The sequence below is a fragment of the Rattus rattus genome, chromosome 1, assembly GCF_011064425.1.
Source record: "Rattus rattus isolate New Zealand chromosome 1, Rrattus_CSIRO_v1, whole genome shotgun sequence".
Taxonomy (NCBI): Eukaryota; Metazoa; Chordata; class Mammalia; order Rodentia; family Muridae; genus Rattus; species Rattus rattus.
Genome location: NC_046154.1, coordinates 228185329 through 228205826, shown reverse-complemented (window position 1 = coordinate 228205826; position 20498 = coordinate 228185329). Strand labels below are relative to the sequence as shown.

The window sequence follows — 20498 nt, the reverse complement described above, 5'->3', positions numbered from 1 at the left end:
CCCCAAACCCAGTAGTATATGGACAGTGCAGATTGGAGTTGATGGATTCTTTTTAACTCCATTTGGAATGGTATGGAGTTGTGGACAGATCTGTAAGAAATTAGCAGAGGGAGTTAGAGATGAATATGACCAGGCTACAGGATATGAAATTCTCAGAGAATCAAGAAAATATTTTAAAGTAGGCTAGTGATATTCATGTCCCTAAAATTTGACAGCTCTGCTTATACTATGGAGTAAAGAGAAACCACTTTATATTTTTATTGGATATTTTTTTATTTACATTTCAAGGCTGGAGAGATGGCTCAGCCGTTAAAGGCTAGGCTCACAACCAAAAATATTAGAGACCCCACTTTCTATTTATCGACCCTTTTGAATGTGACTCCATGTATTTGCTAGCGTCATCCTATCTGGTACTGGTTTTTCTGAGCTCTTCTCCCTCTTCATCCTTATGCAATTGTCTTCCTTTGTTATGGGTAATTCCCCGTAAGTGTGTGGTTTACAAGTGTCAAAGGAAGTGGAGTCATAGCTTAGGTGGTGCATCAATGAGAACAGTGTTTATTATATTCTCCAGTGTAAGTACACCCAGTATAACGACACAGATGTGGTAATAGTTGACTATACCGCTGCGTGTTTCTCATTTCACTGCCCTTCCTCAGGATCTTCTGGTCTGTTTGTCTGTACCTCTGTGTTCTGTGCTGCTTTGTGCTTTCAGTGGTTCCTCACTCATTTCATTGCATCTGCATAGTAAAGTGCCAGGCTTTAGGGCACGAGTTATCACTTACAATGTTTCAATAATAGCATTTATTTTTAGTCTTAATTCTTTTAAACAGAAAGCTTGCTGTATCTTTATTCACTGACCTTTCAAAAATTCTAAGCTTCCTTAAACCAAGAGTACTGGGTTTTCTTGATTTGGAGGTTATAATAGAGTCCTCAAGTTGGAAAAGACATTCAATGCCATCCAAAGTTTGTTGAGCCAATGGGGAAAAAATCTCTTTTCATGAGACAGGGACCCAGAAATTGTGAAAACAGATATCAAAATATTGACATTATCTCTAATACTTTTTATTGACTGCCATTTGGATCTTAAGATAAATGAATTACTAAGCTGATTTTTTTTCCCCTCAAAATCAGGCCTCTCATCACTGGCATTCAGTTCATGGCAGAAAGGAGATTACCTCAAGGCACACCCCAGGACAGAATGTGGTGTGCTACTCTAAGCACATGCCAGCTAGATAGCAGGAAAAGGCTGGAAACATTAGTCAGGGAGTCTCTCATCATCAAAGTAGAGATGGATGTCCTTCAAACCATCCATCCAGGTAACTCCCAGCCTCTTCCCTCCCACTCTCCATAGTGGATGACCAACCTGTCATCATTGTAGTAGTTCTGATCATGGTAGCTGCAGAATTTGATTTCTTTAGCGCTGAAGATCCTGGAAACTGCAGGCATGATACCAAGTCTTGGGCTTTGGGTGCCATATCCACTGTACTATACCACACCTGCCTCTACCTGGATAATCCCAGTCTTCTTTCTACCTAAGGTTGAGGTACCACGTGCTATCGAAAACCTTCCATAGGTCTCATTTGCACTGTATACTGCATCCTGAGGCTCTCCAGATAGACTCTATGGCTACAAATGTTTACAGCCAAACACTTTGTACATTACTAACTTCTTGCTCATGTTTAACTGAGACACAATCCTGATCTTGGTTGGGTTTCCAGTTTAGAAACCACGTCTGAAGAAAGCCATGGATGACTGTCTCGCTTACAAATTCTTCTTGATAACTTATCAACCATGGCCTATCTCCCAAGCTATACTTCTTAGTAGACTGTTGATTAGATAGCCCAAAGGCTTCCTCCCAAGCTCCTTGTCTACCTTTTCTTTATTCTTACTAGGATTTGTTGACTGTAGAAACTAGTGGATTTCATAACATTTCATACATGTATATAACAGACAATGATCATCTTCACTCCTCTTTCATCATTACCCAGCTCTCCCTTCCCACAGTTCCCCTTTATCCTCCTAGTGCTGTTCACATGTATGTGCTTTTAGAGATTCCCACTTGCTGTTGGATAACAAGTTGAAGACCTAATCCCTTGGAAATACATTATCCCTCTCTCAGCAGTCACTAATTACCCACAGTCCTTCATCTATATATGAGCCCTTATGAGATTTTTTTTCCCCATTTGCAATGGCACCCAGACCCAGAAAGACAAACACAAGTTCTCTTTTACTTGTAGCTCCAAGCTCGAAAGTCTTTTGATGCGATTGTATAACCCGAAGTAACCATGGACACTAACCACGGACCCTCAGCCAGAGCATGACAAATACAGAGGCAAATACTAGCAGCAAACTATTGAACTGAGAACGGGGTTCCCATTGGAGGAGTTAGAGAAGGGTTTGAAAGAGCTGAAAGGGCTTGCAGCCTCATCAGAACAATTCCAACGAACCAGAGCTCCCAGGGACTAAACCACTCCCCAAAGACTACAATGGACAGACCATTGGCTCCAGTTGCAAATGTAGCAGAGGATGGCCTTGTTGGGCACCAATGGGAGCAGAAGCCCTTGGTCCTGCCGAGGCTGGAACCCCCAGTGTAGGGGAAGGTCAGAGCAGGATGGAGGGTGGTTGGGGAGGGGGAAAACCCTCATAGAAAAAGAGGATGGGGGATGGGATAGGGGACTTATGTACAGGAACCAGGAAAGGGAATAACATTTTAAATGTAAAATTAAAATGTACAAAAAAAAAAAAAAAAAAAAAAGAAAGTAAAAAGGGTTGAGATGGAAAGAGAAGGAGCCCTAGAGAGGGCAATGGCAGGTTGCAGTTCTTTCTTTTTTCTTATTAATTTTATTTTTCTTGGATATTTTATGTATTTACATTTCAAATGTTATACCGCCCCCATCTCCCATAGCCCCCTCCATTACCTCCTTCCTCCATGAGGATGCTCCCTCTCCATTATTTCCCTCTTCAAACAATCTTTCTGGCTCTGCTTCAGCCGGGCATGCCTTAGACCCCATAGCCATTGGGGATTATAGCCATATTAGGAAAAAGGAAAAAAACATTATTCTAAAAAGGCAAATGTCCATCAAAGAAGTTAAGAAAGAACAAACTAATGTTGAAAATGTATACACAAGAAAAAAAATTTACAAAGATATTAGTGCTTTGAAAAGGTAGAAAAATCGACAAATGCCTAACTAGACTAAACAATAAAAAATACAATTATCCAAAGAGTGATTTATCCCTAAAATTTCTTTACCCTAGAAGATAATTTAATGATTACGTAGTGAAGTAAATGTGCTATTATTATATATTATAGAATATGCTTATTCTAGTATATTTAGTAGCATATGAGAAATGTGCACACACGTTTATGCTAATACATGTAGTAACATATAGGAAATGTGCAAATTTCCCCAAAACTCTTAAGTTAAACCTGACTCAATAAAGAGAAACAACGTAAGTAGTCACATATTTCTTAATAAATTGAATTTGTGCTTAGAACATTTCCCCAAAAAAAAAAAAAAAAAAAAAAAAAAGATCTCTAAACCTAGAAAGTTCTTTCAGCAAAGTCAAATAGTTGGTAATACTAAATATTCCCAAATCACTCCAGGAAGTACAAGGAGAGGGAGGCCCTTTGATTCTAAGAATACCCATTACCACAAGAAAATGGTATAAGGTGCAGGCTATATTAATATATGTAATCATATAATCAATATAAATCTAAAAATTGTTGACAAGATGTTAATTCAGTCTTGCCTATAGAAAACATCATACAGCTATACATAGATGTCATAGTCCACAGGGAAAAGAGCTACAAAGAAATATCAGATTTCTAAGGTTAGGGAAGTAAGCTTGAAGGAGTCAGTATTAAAGCTCTACTCCTGTAGAATGGGTAGAAATGCCATTTTCCTCTTTCTGTTTTCCCTCTATTTTGCTTGATTGTTCAAGATCTCACAATGCTTCTCAAAGAATCAAATATACTTTCATCGCAATAAGTGTAGCATTAAAAAAAAAGAAAAGAAAGAAAGAAAGAAAAGAAAAGAAAAAAGGTATCACAATAAGCCTTTAGATAATAGTTAAAATAGATATTTTTTCTTCTATAACTCAGAGCAAAAGAAATACAGTTATTCTTCCCTTCTACTAAATTTATACTAGTGATCATGAATGGGAAATAAAATAAGTAAAAGAATTAAAGGCACAAGGATTATAAAGACAGAAGTAAAACTGTATTATTTCCCTGGTGATACCTTATTAGTAACATTTAAGGACATAAATATTGACATTATCAAGGATATAAGTGAGAGAAAAATCTCACAAGAACTAATAATTTGATTTAAGAAACATGCAGAAAAAAAGATTAACATAAAAATTAATAGAATATACAGGACTATTTAGAAAAATTGAAAGTCTGAATAAATAGTAACATATACCACATTTGTGCATTAAAATTCTCAAAATTAAAACAATGTCTACTTATAAAAGGAAGGTTCTATTTGGACTTAAGATTCTAAAGAGATTGGGCTGGAGAGATGGCTCAGCAGTTAAGAGCACTGACTGCTCTTCCAGAGGTCCTGAGTTCAAATCCCAGCAACCACATGGTGGCTCACAACCATCTGTAATAGGATCTGATGCTCTTCTCTGGTGTGTCTGAAGACAGCTACATTGTATTTACAAATATTAAATAAATAAATACATCTTTCAAAAAAAAGTTTCCAAAGAGATAAGAGTCAATCACCATCACTTCAGGAAAGTAGACAGGCATGGGGGCTGGAACACCAGACTGAGGCCCATAACTTTTTTTTTTTTTAATTAACTTGAGTATTTCTTATTTACATTTCGAGTGTTATTCCCTTTCCCGGTTTCCGGGCAAACATCCCTAATCCTCCCCCTCCCTTCTTTATGGGTGTTCCCCCATTGCCGCCTCCCCCCAACAATCTAGTTCACTGGGGGTTCAGTCTTAGCAGGACCCAGGGCTTCCCCTTCCACTGGTGCTCTTACTAGGATATTCATTGCTACCTATGAGGTCAGAGTCCAGGGTCAGTCCATGTATAGTCTTTAGGTAGTGGCTTAGTCCCTGGAAGCTCTGGTTGCTTGGCATTGTTGTACATATGGGGTCTCAAGCCCCTTCAAGCTCTTCCAGTTCTTTCTCTGATTCCTTGAACGGGGGTCCTATTCTCAGTTCAGTGGTTTGCTGCTGGCATTCGCTCTGTATTTGCTGTATTCTGGCTGTGTCTCTCAGGAGCGATCTACATCCGGCTCCTGTCGAGGCCCATAACTTTTTTGTTTAACTTTTTATTGGGTCTTTGTGAATTTCACACCATGTACTCCAATCTCAGTCATCTCTATTTCCCTTCACATCTGCCCTCCACCCTCGCAGCCTATGACCCCAACAGAGAAAAAAGATCTCATTGTGGAAGCTGCAGTGCATCACAGTGTGTTCCACAGTATTCCTTTTGTCTACACTTCTTCATTGCAAGTGTTCGTTGTAATGATGCCATGGTCCGGTATGATGCCTGTGCCTTCTGCTATTCTAATAAGACAGGAACTGTGCTGGGACTTCTCTGGGATATCCTGTTGTTACCCTGTGTCATGAACATCCTGTAGTTTTAGGTTTGTAAGACTGGCCTCTGTATGCTCCCCACCAGTTCATCCATGGGATAGATGTTGGGGTAGGCCAATTCAGAGCCCTGGGTCTGGTCCTGAGAGGTATCTGAGCTGATCAGCCCATCACCTCCCTCACTCTCATGCCCTTCAGGTCAACTCACCACAGTTCCCCAGCAACCCCAGAAACCATGACCAGTTCTACCCTGCTACCCTGATGAAGTGCTAGGCCTGTTCTCCCACATGTTGTAGCGGTGAGGAAAATAGCCAACTCTCACACCTGCCATAGATGCCAAGGGACAAGAGTAGGAAGGAAGGTGTCTCTCCCTCATTCATGCCATTGCACATCAGACAAGAGGCAGAAAGAGTCCTCCTGTGCTCACACCCTCAGAGCCGGCTCACCTGCCACCCCCGATCCAGGGCCAGCTATACTATGCAGCTCAGGGAAGGTACAGTGTCTGCTCTTCCAAATGTTGTAGCAGATGAGGGAGAGAGCTCACATTTGAAACCATAAGAAGCACCTCATAGGTAGCAATGAATATCCTAGTAAGAGCACCAGTGGAAGGGGAAGCCCTTGGTCCTGCTAAGACTGAACCCCCAGTGAACTAGATTGTTGGGGGGAGGGCAGCAATGGGGGGTGGATGGGGAGGGGAACACCCATAAAGAAGGGGACGGGGAGGGATTAGAGGGATGTTTGCCGGAAACCGGAAAGGGAATAACACTCGAAAATGTAAATAAGAAATACTCAAGTTAATAAAAAAAAAAGAAGAAGAAGAAGCAGAGATAAGGTACTGGGGATGGCACGAAGGTTTGAAACCATAGGAGACACACTTGTGGCAAGGTCACACTCCCTAAACCTGCACAAACAGTGCTGGCAACAAGTGATGAAACATGCAAAACTCTGAGCCTATGGGGAACATGTGAATCCAAATAACCGCACTGTCTATAAATAAATAAATAAATAAATAAATAAATAAATAAATAAATAAATAAATAAATAAATAAAAGTAGAAAGTGAGAAGACACCTACTGTAAACCCCTGGCCTCCGTGTGTGCTTATATGTATACATGCACTAACACATAGAGTCACATAAACACAAATGATATCAAAGTCATTGTAAGAAAGGCTGATTTTGTTAATAAGTGGTATTAGAAAAACTATAAGTAAACTTCAACCCCTCTCATAATACCTAAATGTAAATCCTAAATCTATAAAATTCCTAGAAAACTAACAAGAGAGAAAAAATCTTTATAACCTTGGAGAAAGATGCAGATTCACTAGCAAGTCCCCCAAAGCACAACTTGAGGAGAAATTGACAAATTTATCAACGTTAGACCTCCTGTTCTTCCAAACATTCATCAAGGCAGTGAAAAGGCCAAGTCACACACAAGAAGGAAGTATTTTGTAAAGAGTACTTACAATTCAATTCATGAGACGGCACAGATGGGAAGGCCGTTTGAAGAGAGGAAGTGGACCAGGTGAGGGCACAGGGATGGGAGAGGGACAGGGAAAGGGGAGACAGAACAAAGTAGAATGACGTGTGTGCATGAAAGTGCCAGAGGGAAGCCATCCCTTTGTGTGCTTAGTTTAAAATTTTAATTTCAATTTTTTTCCTGTCAAAAAAGTGCTTATAGACAGAATACATAAGTGACATTTTAAATTTAAGAAGGCAAATAAACCATTGACTCTGCACAAAAATATCCCTCCAGAAAGATGACACGTGAATTGACCATAACCAATATTCTGAGAGAAGTGGAAACAAGGCCACATCGAGATGATGCCACCTTACACCTCATATAACGAAAAGTTCGGATAGCAAGAAAGATCGCTGTGGGACTGTGGGTGTCATATAAATGAATCTTTTGTGCATTCTGTGAGTGTAGCTACTACGCTATACTCTACCACATGGATGGGCAGCTTTAGCCTTTTGAAAGTTAATCCCAAACATAAGATGTTGCTTCAATTCCATTCTGAAATATTTCTTCAAGGGCAATGAAAATAATTCTTAATAAATGTTTGGGTCCAGTAATATTTGAAGGAGCTTTATACTTATAATAGCTAAACAGTCATGCCAACCCTATGCCTCCCAAGGAGAAACAGATAAGATATGGTGTAACCACCCTAACACAACTGCTCTGAGAGAAAACCACCTATGAATCATCGTAATAGTTTAAGGACACATTGTGTTGAATGTGGTGAGCTCAACATATACAAAAAAGCACACGACGTGACATTCTAATTGTATGAAATTCCATGACAGAAAAGACTCACCTATGTCTACAATCATCAGGTCAGCAGTTCATGGGGTAGGGAGTAGAGAGGAACAGACTGCAAGAGCAAAGGACTTTTCCACAGTGGTGAAAATATTTTCTATCTATATCAGAAGCTTCAGTTTGCTACTTCAAATATACGGGACTTATGGTATGTGAAAGTTATGCAGACATGAAGTTGGGTTTTTAATATTCATTTATTTTTACTTTATGTATATGAATGTTTTCTCAACATGAATGATACATCCCATGTGTGTGCCTAGTGTCTATATGGGACAGAAGAGGCCATTGGATGCCCTGGTATTGGAGTTACAGATGACAGTGACACTCCATGTGGGTAGTGGGAAACAAACCCTGGTCCTCTGCAAGAGCAGCCAGTTCCCTTTCCTGAGCCATCATTCCAGTCGTCTGTGAAGCTGGTGTTTATGAAAGGATATGCTTCCCTAAAACCTCAAATGGAATACTGATTTAAGAGGGAAAATGACAGTATTATCTTACACACTTCCACCCTGCCTGTAGTGTCACTTATAATCAAATTGAGTGGATATGGATTTTAGATTCATCTCTGCGTAATAAAGTTATTTACAGCAAGATTGAATTTGCAAATCCACTTTGTGCATTTTTTTTGTCCTCTGAAAGGAATCATCTGAAGATACAAAATCATTCTTACAAAGAAAGATATAGTCTTGAGTTTGTGGGATGATAACTACCATCAAAGACCAGCTCTGCCTTCCTGCCCGTCTGTCCATCTGGACATACAGCAGTGCACCCAAGCCTTTTAGGTACCATGGATGAGTTAAATTGCAAGCCATGTTTTCTGGAAAATACAACTGTCACCTTTATAGTTTTAATCTATTAATATTTTTAAATTAAAAAATATTCTCATGTCGTTTTAGAGAGCAGTTTTAAGAAAAAAACAAGATTTAAAACTGTAATAAATTTGGCTTTAAGAAAAACACACATCATTTTTATTTCTCCCGATTTTAATCACAGAGCTCCACCACTAGCACACAGAAACTGCTGCTCCAAGGGGACACATTGATTTTCCAAATGCAAGATCCATTTAATATTAGTAATAATACTTCGCAAGTTGCACTGAAAGTCGTCGCTGCCTGAGCTATTTGTTTCAAGAACAGGGAATCGGTGCTGTATGGAATTGTCCTGCTTTAGAATTTCTCTGATGTGTTTTCATAATAACAGTTGTCTCGAGGTGACTATGTGAAGACTGCTTTGCTGAGCGCTGAGAGAACCTTGTGTGCAGATGCCGTCACTACCTAGCTTAATGCCTGGAATCCACTGGTTAGTTCTGAAGAATAAGTAGCTCTTAACAACCGTGCCTGTTGTTACTGGTAAGGAATGGAGGTGTTCAGTTATGGACAAGCTAGCTGAGCACTTAGCTATCATCACAAACACGCCAGTCTCAGGATGTTGTGAAGATTGGATGGCAAAAATAAGGGAAATGACAAGAAAGATGCCAGGCATATTGTAGAGGTGGTGGTAATCATTACACGGTTTTATCATTATTATTTGATGCAAGGTCTTTCTATGTAGCCCTGGCTCTTCTGGAACTCACTATATAGACCAGGGTGGCCTTGAACTTGTAGAGATCTGCCTATCTCTGCCTCCTAAGTGCTAGTATTAAAGGCATGTGTCACCCTGCCTGATTCTCATTATTATCATCATTGGTCCGTATTTCCTTAACTGATAGGCATTTAATAGGAACTACTGCGCCGTAATAATTGCACTGATAAAGACAGGTGGAATTTGTGCCATCGGTGAGGAAGAAAGCAGGGTGTCACTAGTTCTGCAGTGTTGGTCTCCTATACCTTTGCACAAGAGTAGTCAGAACCACAGAGCTGATTTGCAGCAGAGCACACAGCTTTTCAATGCCTAGACTATGTCCACAGAACTAGGTCACATTGCCCAGGAAGATGAAGACACCCATTCTCATTAAAAGTCTGTAGCTTTATGCATTCAACATTTCTGTTGCTGTGATAGAATACCCTGATCTAGACCAGCATAGGGAAGAAGGAATTTATTCAGGCTTACGGCTTCCAAGAGAGTAGAGTCCATTAGAGCTGGCAAGACATGGTGGCAGAAGAAAGAAGCTGGCCGAGCACATTTCATTTCCACACAAGGAGCAGAGAGAAAGAACAGGAACTGGGGACAGGCCATAAGCCTTCAGTCCTGTCCTTGGTGATATACCTCCTCCGGAAAGGCTCTACACACTAAAGCTTTCATAACCTCATTAACTGGGCACCAAGGGTCCAAATACATAAGCTGCAGGGTGGGGGTGCATTTCTTATTCAAACCATGACAGTGACTGTCCATTTTTAAAGAAGAATATGAAGGTTTTATGAGGATGGTCTTCACTTGCTTAGTCTTCGCACAGATGATCTTGGTTTTTCCATCACTAAGTTATCTATGGTCTCCTATCAGAATGGATAAGATGGTCTAATTTTTAAATGTAATTTATTAATTTTATTATTTTATGTGTATTGAAGTTTTACATGTGTGTATGTCTGTGTGAGGGTATCAGATCCTGGTGTTACAGATAGATGGCTATGAGCTTCCATGTGAGTTCTGGGAATTGCGCTTGGGTCTTCTGGAAGAACAGTTGACCCACTTTCAAGCCCCACTTGGTGCTGTATTAAATACTCCATTAAATAACACCAGGCCCGTGTCCTTTAGTTAAATGTTGAATGTGAGTTTTCTGCCTCCTCTGAGATATTAAATCCATTTTACATGAGGTGCCTTTACTGTCCCCATTTGATTTTTGGGTCATTTCTATTTGATTCTATTTTTTATGCCAGTCACTGTGATAATTACACTGTAGATTTGTTTTCTTTGGGTTTTGCATGTTTTGTAGAAAGTTCTACAGTCAGATCCTTGTTTTCCTCTGTTTTTTGGGTTTGGTTTTGTTGCGGTGGTTGTTGTTGTTATTATAGTTGTTTGTAAATTGAAACACCACATGCTCATTCACATGGAGCCTCACAATACATGGCCAGATCTTCTGTAACTATATCTTACTAGGGTCAGAGATTAGCCATTTGGAGACAGATTAGGCATTGAACCAATGACTTTCTTCCTCTGGGTGTCATCGCTTGTGGTAATAATCTTTATATGTGTTAGTGCTGAGAGACACTAAAGCCCAGATGAGGGAGCTAATTACATTTAAAATCCTATAGAATTGCCATGATGATGTGTTACTGTCTTCAAGGGGTCTTAGGTAGCAGCATTCTAAGGATATTTTGTTGAAACATCTATACATCCCATTGAGATTCTCTTCAATTATTACCTTTAGCATAATGTTGCTGTTAGAATAAGCTTGACACATGGACTGACCCTGGACTCTGGACTCTGACCTCATAGGTAGCAATGAATAACCTAGTAAGAGCACCGTGGAAGGGGAAGCCCTTGGTCCTGCCAAGAGTGAACCCCCAGTGAACGTGATTGTTGGGGGGAGGGCGGTAATGGGGGAAGGATGGGGAGGGGAACACCCATTTAGAAGGGGAGGGGGAGAGGTTAGGGGGATGTTGGCCTGAAAACCGGGAAAGGGAATAACAATCGAAATGTAAATAAGAAATACCCAAGTTAACAAAGATGGAGAAAAAAAAGAATAAGCTTGGCAAGATTTCTAGTTTTGATATTTATGACCAAGTAGAGGAAGACTGGATTGCAGAAGTCTGCAATTTAGTCCATCCTACTGAGTGTTTACTTGATGTGACCTTGACCAAATCTTTCTTAGTCTTGGGCATTCTTTTATTGAAAATGTTATATAATGTATATCACAGAGTTTGAATTGGTTTTCTTATATTTGTCTATATTTGTATGAACTCTACACAAAGGTTTGTGTGAAGAAACCCACTTTTGAATAGTAAAGGACTATTTAAATACATTATTTGTATGTCCGTGCATGTATGTGTTTATATATACATATATACACATGTATTTATACATTCTATGGTTTGGATATGAAATGTTTCCCCCAAAGGTTTATATGCTGGATTCCTGGTCCACAGATGGTGGAGCTACAGAGAGGCAATTAGATCATGACTGCATTTACCTTTCTAATGTGTTAATCCATTGATAAATTCAAGCTATTATAACATGAGGCCTGCGTACCCCTCCCTGAATAGCTTTCCACAGTTGTTGGCTGTTCGAGTATGAGGAGTCATACTCTACAAAGGTATAGCTCTGGGCGAATTTTTCAGGACATAATGCCTCCTACCAGTATCATACAAGAATCCCTAAGTACATGAGAGGCTCCCAAAAATGACATGAAAGTAGGAGGAGCACACATGCTGGAAAGAAGAAAGGATTTAGCAGGACTGAGGGAGAAATAAGAGAGAACAATGGGGAAATAAAGAATAAATATAAAATACATATTAATATCTCCAAGGAAAAATGTGGGGCCTAGGTGGAGGAAGCAGGCTAGTGACAGTGTATCTTTAGAGCATGTACTTAGTTTCTGGCCCTTCTTTGCCTGGTTTGCTGTGCCTACTGTCTACCATGTGGACACACTCCACGTGATCAACCACATACTCTATACTGTAATGTTCCACCACACAGCCATTCATTGTCTCAGAAGCAAAGGGTCAAGGGACCATTATTACCTTTGACTGTGAAGCTGTGAGGTAAAATAAATTTCCCTTCCTTAAGTGATTATTTCCACTATTTTGTCACATCAATTAGAAGGTTCTAGCAGTTTGTGTATAATTTTGTGTGTGTGTTAAAACATGGATTAGTGCTCTGATTAACATTCTTGTACTTCCTAATCAGCTCCAGTTTCCATAGCCCACTGAATTTTTGCTTCATCCAATGCATTTTAATAACACTGATTTCTATAAATGGCTATATATACCAAACACACTTAGTACAGCAAACTCCCAAGACATTTGCCTAGTAGCTCAACATGCAAAGAATTCAGAAAATACTTTCTTAAAGTACCATCATGTTGAAAATCATATACTTTGAATCTACTGAGCGCTTATATGCCAGGTACCCAAGTTAATGTACCATGTATATTGTTAAATTATATATTTACTACAGTGCTGTAATGTAGATATAGTCATTATTCCTATATTACAATTGAGAAAAAGGAAGACATGAGAACTTAGGTAGTTCTTTGGTTTGTTTGCTTTTATGCCATGTATTTCTTTGGTTGCAAAGGCATAATATTAGACTCGGATGTCCAAATCTTCACTTTATATATTTATCTAGTCTACATGGTAGAAGGCAGCATCATAGACGTTCAAGTAAGTAATGTAACATGGAAGTGAGACCTGAAGAAGAACTGAGAAGGAAAGGACATATTTGAAGATGTTAATACGGAACTCCCTTCAGGAGTAACTACATTTCTATTGCATAAGATTTTAGAAGAAAATGCCCTTTAAAATCCAAAATTCTGTGCAATATCTCTCAGAGAATTTGAAAAGAAAATATGAAGCTACTTCAGCTCACCACTCTCTGTTGCCTCAGATTCTGCCCCTTCCCATGCTGTGACCAAAGGCATTTGGGTTTCTGAGCCTTAAGGTGAGAAATATAAGCAGAGAAGGTAAATTGGAGGAGCCAGTGCTCGTTGACAATCCTGAAGATTTTGAGGGCCAAAGAAAATCCTGAAGATTTTGAGGGCCAAAGAAGTGTTTTCTTGGGTTTCCTTTAGTACCCAGTAATGATAGGACCCGATTAATAATGAGTGGGAGAAGGACACACTATGTGTAGCTGAAAAAATCATAGATATGTTGATATTTTTGTGTGGTAAGGCCAGGCTCTAGTTAACCAAGCTCTAGTTAACCACTAGAAAGTAAGGATTGGTACCAAGTGTCAGATTCTTGGTGTCTCTTTTCTCTTTCCTTAAGGTTATTTCTGACCATAGCTAAACTTTCTCTAACTGCCTCTGACTGGTTGGCATAGAAGCAACACATTTCTCCCAAACCCCTCCCCCAGAAAACTATGTTTCATGAAGGGATAGACCAGTCCTCTGGATTCTAAGGAATAACCTCAACTAAGGGCTTTACCTGAAACTTCAAAATGATCTAGGTCTATGTCCGCTTGAGCTCTGAGTTCCTTGAAGTTTTTATCCCCAACATCAGGGCTGAAGTTTGAACTGCAGTCAAGCCTGCAATATCTGTCTGCACCAACAGGCAAATGAGAATGGAAATGATTTGCTGCTAGGTATGGGGAAGCCCGGAACCTAGATATAGGTGGGCCCTGCCCTCCGGTCCATTCTCAATAAACACCTGTGGTATGGTGTACATGAGGATACAAAGGAATGGGAACCCTTCTGGTGTAAACAATTCAGAAGATGTATACTTAGTTAAGCAGCTAGAGTGAGCAAGCCAGGCACTTTCTGGGACCTGCGGCCATTCCTGGAGTTAAGCTGCTGTGTAAAGATAGAGGAATCTGCAGGGAGGGAATTATCTAGGAGGTATTTTAGTGATATTAGAGAACACCCTTTCATTTGAGGTCCCTGGACCAACCTGCTTTGGTTGATGCTTTTTACAATAGTCAAGATGGGGAGTGGAGCTTATTGTTTAATTAATTCCAGTCCTAACATAATATGTTATTTGGGGTCTAGACATAGCCAACAGTCTTTACCTAATAGAGTTAAGAATGGTTAAGGAATTAATATACTCTTTTTAGCATATTGAACCCTGAGGGGCTGGCCTCTGCCGCTTCCTGCATCTTTACCCCCATGATTACTCAAGGAATTTCTGGAGGAGAAGGTTGCCACTTTAGGGAGCTCATATTCCCAGTTTGGACTGATGGGTCTGATGGGCTTGATGATCCTAGGTGGAGGTTTCTTTTGGATATTAAATTTGATGCCTGAGTTTCAACCAATTAGCCAATAGCGTTCTTCAGTTTCCTGTAGGGCCTTACCTTTTATATATATGGAAATGCATTACCCAAAACCCCAAGTAGACTGTCATGACTTCCCTTCCTCAGGCTATGAAGGATTCAATGTGCCCCCAGAAAGATTTGATTTAATAACCCCAATGAAACAGTGGTATTTTCCCTGCTTTGGGCAGTTCAGATACTATCATCAGGGCAAGCATAGTATTGTGAGTATGGATCCCCTTTTCTTCAATGATGGACTCTGCCCCCAAAGCAAACTCCTTTATGGCTTCTTTCCTAGTTGCTTTTGGCTATAATATTTTACAGAAATCTACCTGGAAGGTGGGTTGTATCTCAGTGGATAGATTGGCTATGGGTTCCCTGGTCTTTCACAATTCTCAAACCCAGCCTTGGCTTATGAGGTTATGAACCTTTCCCACAAAAAGACAATGACTGAATAGGAGAATCATAGTCAGAGGACCTGTGTCAATCTTATCTTTAGTGGGTTGATGATGATTGGGTGATGACTCTTCTATCCTTTGTAGCCTCCTTAGCTGAGGGTGGTAAATCCACAGGGTGACACCTGCAACCTTCACTGCTGTAGGAATATTAAAGAGTGCAGGGTGTGGGTCTTTCTTTGTTGGCTTCAAGCTCTGGGTCAGGAACCACTTTACTCCCATAAGATCTCTAGGTTAGAAGTTGGGAGCAGACTCAGGCATGGACAAGGATGCAGCCCATCACATTGTCTAATGTGTTGTCTTCTGAGATTCTTTTCAGGACCCGTGAGAACTTGATGGGGGGCTATTTAGTAATTCTGCCTTGTAAACATCTCTTAGCTTAGGAGGGACTCTGAAACATAATTTCTAGTGAAATGAAACCTTCTCAATATGGGGTCCACTTGGCCCTTAGGACGACAAATGGTAGGTCCATTTTTTGCCATTCTCAAGATTATATTTAGTTAAAGTTTCCTTCAAGGTTCTATTTGTCCTTTCTACCTGTCCTGAACTTTGTGACCTATAGGGGCAATGTAGTTTCCAATCAATTGTTAAGACTTTTGCCAGATATTGGGAACCTAGATATTGGCCATGATAGCCAGGCCATTGTCAAACCTCAGGGAGAGGAGCAATCCAAACCTAGAACTCTTGGAGAGGTTTCTTGGTGACCACTAGACTGTCTCCATTTACTTAGGATAGGTTTCCACCCACCCAGAGAAGGTATCTATGAAAACTAACAATTACTAAAAACCAAAAACCATGCAGCGCATCTCTGTAATGTCCACTTCCTGATGTTGTCTGGGGGTGTTTCCTTGGATATGGTTTCCTTCTTGGTCTTTTCTTCATCCTCTAGGATTCAGTTGTGTAAAATTGATACATCTTCAACAAGTTTGTCTAATTGACGGATGTAACATCTGAGCTTGAGTAACTCAGTCGTTTCAGATACCCCTAGATGGGTAGCCTGGTGGAGTATGGTGACCGTATGTCTTCTAATAGCGTGGAATGTTGGTCTCCTAACCAGAAAGAACCACTATCCATTTGCCCCCTATTTGGCATCTTCCATTTTGCCCATTTTAGTTCCCTGTGTATAGTTTTGGTGCTGGAGTATTTGGGTGTACACAGGGTAACCAAGATCTGGAAGGACTGCACCGGTTCTAGGGCTACCTTTTGGGTGGTGAAATAATTTAATGATAATTAGCATTTGGTGAATGGCAAATCCTAGTGGATTATCATCAACCCAGACTTCATGGTATTGCTGTTGCAGATTCTACAAGTATCCCAAAGTTTGTATGTCACCTTCGCGTACCAGACTTAGTTGAATGAGGTATTCCTCCAAGAGGAGAAGGAAACAAGAGCTGAGAAAAAAAAGTAATGTGAGCAATAGCCTCCCCAAACCATATGGTGGTCCATGGATGTAGTAATAATCAATTCCAGTTTACAGATAAGCAAAGTCTGGCATATAAAAAATGAGTGGCTGACAGTACTTTGTCCTAAGTCTACCATCTGAGACGCATCCAGAGGAAGAAAAATCTGTCCCTTTGACCCTTGCATGGCCTTCAATTGAGACATCAGTGCTTCAAGCAGTTCTGTCAGGACTAACTAGCTTTGTCTTCTACCTTTAATGTTACCCTGAGCTCCTCGGACTCAGTGGAAGAAGACTTGACCCTATCCGTCCTCACCCAAATGAAGGTAAGGGTGTCCTTCTTTCCTCTTCTAATTTGGACATTCATTCTCTGAGTTTCCATTTTGCATATGATAAACATATCGGCAGTTTTCTAGCCTTTCCTTTCTCGGAATCTTGGGCTTCCCTACTGTGGGATCCCTTTCATTGGTCTCCTCAATGGCTGCCACTATTCCTGAGGTCAATTTCGTGTTCTGCTGTTCTTAAGACTCACAGTGATTGTAAACCTTTCGAGCAATCGCCAATAATTGCAGCCTCTTCATGCCCTCAAACCGTTCTAACTTATGAAGTTTGTTTCTAATATCTAGGGACAACTGCATAGAAAAAGCAGCACTGACGCTTGCTGGCTTTCTATTGTGTCTAGCTCTATACGGGTGAACAAGTGAGCCTCAGAGAGGCTCTCCAGGCACCTGCAGGGAATTTTGGGAGGGAGTTCTTATGTAACCTCATTCACTTTAAACAGATTAGTGATTTTTTTAGCAGCTGCCTTCAATCCTCATAACAGGTTCTAGTGAAAATTATCCAGAACCTCCTTACCTGTGTTGGTATTGGGGATTCCAGTCAGATCATGCAGATGGAAAAATCCACTCTATTGCAGTTGTATTGTCCTCAAATGATTTTAAGGATTTTACCTGGTTTTAAGGCAACTTTTCTACTCTCAAGCTGGAACTTGTCCTCCTTGGCCATAAAAATGGTGGCCAGTCGCTGTTGGCAATCATCCAAAGTTTTGCCTAGTGGACATAAAAGATGATCTCAAAGAAATTACTAAAAGCCTGAGGTTTCTTTTTCCCTTTAGTTTTATTTATTTGTTTGTTTGTTTGTTTGTTTAGAGAATTGTAGGTTCTGAGATTTCCAGTTATACAAATTACTTATTGGAAGGGAGACATAAACCATGTAAGAGGTATAGTTAGACCTTTCGATCCCTGGGCCTTCTTGTGATGATACCTTTATATGGAGGATGGGGCTGCCTTAGCCACAGTGAAATTCCTCCAGGAGTTCCCATAGCCAAAGCCATTCCACATGTCTAAGGGAAAGTGTGGGCCCAAGGTAAAAGAAACTACTTCTCCCAACCTAGCTGGGGGAGCTACTCCCCCATAGAGCCAAGGGTCACATGCAGGCATATGAAGGGGAAGCCTACTTCTCCCCTCAGCTCTACTCTTATGGCACTGAGAAAAGAAAACAGGCAGAGGTTTGGGTTTCTTTGGGTGACCTGGACAAACCAAGAGAATTCAGGTCTCCAAGCGGAGGATGCACCTGAATACAAATCCTCTGGTGCCTTCTTTGCATTGGTGCGTCTTGCTGTGATAACCTGGTACCTGGCATAAAATGCTCATCTAATATGTGGTTTGTACCTGGCATAAAATGCTCATCTAATATGTAGTTTGTAGTTTGTACCTGGCATAAAATGGTCATCTAATATGTGGTTTGGGTTAATTCAGTCTTCTTGCTTTGATGATCTCAGTACTGAGTGTATAGCTTTCTTCATCTCAGATAAGGACACTTTGATTACTTCTCCTTCAGGTTTTTGATTTGCCTCCTACACTTTGCTGTTCACGACTTTTTAAGGTTCTTCTCTGTTGACATTCTAGTGTGTCTTACTGTGTCCTTTGTAAGAAGTCCTGTTTTCCATTGCTAAAGAACTCCTCTTCTGGATCTGAACTAAGGCGCACAATACTATCATTAACCAAGCCTGAAGAAATGTGCTTAACAGACTGTCCAAATTTTGCAGTTCTCTGATTCGTGTATTCCCTTTGGGCAGGATGTTTTGGCAGACTGTGTTTAGAACTAACGCTCACAGTGCTGTAGAACCTCACTTTGACAAAATTTTAGAGTCAGGTGCTATCCCTAGGTCAGAAGGAGAGTGATACGTAATCTGCCACACCCACACCATGAGAACAATGACTCCTGATTTACTTGTGTTTCAAAGTACAGTTTAAACACTATGTCATTCCACCCATCTAAATGTACACATTTGACTGCATTCGTGCTATGTTTTAGTTTTTGGTCTTTTGTGGCAGTTTAGCTAGCCCACAATAAATTAATCATGATTTATCTCTGAGAGTAAAACCCAATTAAGGAAATAAGAAGAGCAGCTGACTAATGTATGGTTGGTCTAAACAATGGAAAGTTGCTAATGCTGACCGACAGTGACAGTTTCATTAGGTTTGACACAATAGTAGAGTAATGCATCTTATTTAAAGGACGCAGATAATAATACTATCCATGCTCCAAGCACTTTATCACACTGCTGAACTCTGACTTTGAGTGACTGCAGCAGCTATTTTCCAATGAAGCTTTTATTTAAAAAATTCAATAAATAAATGGCAGGCCAGATGTGGCAAACAGCCTACAATTTGCCAGACCTTGTTCTGACTTATTCCTCTGGTTGAGAATCGTATTTGTACAAGAAATTAAGAGACACGCTTTCCAGAAGCCTCTCCTGTATTTCACTTTGATGTGCAGTCAATATACAAAACATAAAATCTACATACAAAAAGGGAAAATTTTAAATTCTGCTAATTCTAGCATTCTGAAAGAATAAATAAACATTTGACATACATCCTCTGCTTGTTTCTCTGTACAAATAGTTATTACTAAACAGTAGTATTATCACTTACAAGGTGGTATAGTCTTCTCCAGTTTAACAGTAGCTTAGGATTCCATTTCTATGTTGGCTATTGAGTACATGTATTTTCTTTGACTTCTTTATAATTATTGTCTGGATAATGTCTACTTTCCGTTGAATTATGTGTCTAATTTCATTCATTTTTTTTCCATTCGACACCTTAAGTATTCCACCCACTCTTCCCAGATCACAGCCGTATCTTGGATTCTTAAGTTATACTGTGGACATTTCTGCCCCATACTTAAATTAAGCGTACACATACACACACACACACACACACACACACACACACACACACAAACACACACACATACACACACACACGCGCACACACGCATGCACGCACACATGCACGCACGCACGTATATGCCATGCTACAAAGCTTCTCAAGATCACGGGTATAATCTAAAGGTCTATAGCCCTGTGTCAGGAGCAGGACAATTATCTTCCTGCAGCATTTTGTCCTGTAGTATTGATCAGATTTCTTCTGTGACCAGCCACAATAATGAATCCAGATGTTTCAGTACATGAGCACCAACTTCAATCCAAAGTGAGTCCCCTTCTTTGGGGTCAGTGTAATTTCTTTGACTGTGCTTTTTCTGTCTGTGTCCCTCTTCCCAAAGGCTCTCCCAAAGGAGAAGCTTGCACAGCTTTTCTTAAATTCATTAAACTTTTAGTATCTTTCTGTAGCAGTTATACACAGCCTGTAACATAAGCCACAAGGACATAAGAATTCCTTTCAGGGGAGAACAGACCATGAGCAAATTTTAAAGGTCACATGTTTCACAGTGTCCTTCTTCATAAATCTTTCAGAGGGCGATGAGGCAGATCCAGTGGCAAGTAGAGGGGCTTCTGTAGTCATTCCAGAATGATCTTAACCTCAAGACTCCCATTTAGTAATAGCCTCACAATGATGATCAGCTGAACACATAGAAAAAAGAGGGGAAATAAATTTATCTCTATAAAATGCACACACATTATGTTCCAGTTAAAC

General features: G+C 40.2%; 1 protein-coding gene across 2 annotated transcripts in view; it reads left to right on the top strand.

Moving 5' to 3' along the window:
- The first annotated feature begins 6677 nt into the window (after positions 1–6677).
- Positions 6678–20498, top strand: part of LOC116911424 (sterile alpha motif domain-containing protein 12-like) — a 242867-nt gene continuing 229046 nt past the window's right edge. Inside the window, exon 1 of one of the 2 annotated variants that reach the window (XM_032915401.1) lies at positions 6678–7074. In XM_032915401.1, coding sequence (XP_032771292.1) covers positions 7026–7074 — 49 coding nt within the window. In that variant the 5' untranslated portion in view covers positions 6678–7025. The remainder of the gene's footprint in view (positions 7075–20498) is intronic. The other variant, XM_032915393.1, reaches the window with a different exon arrangement.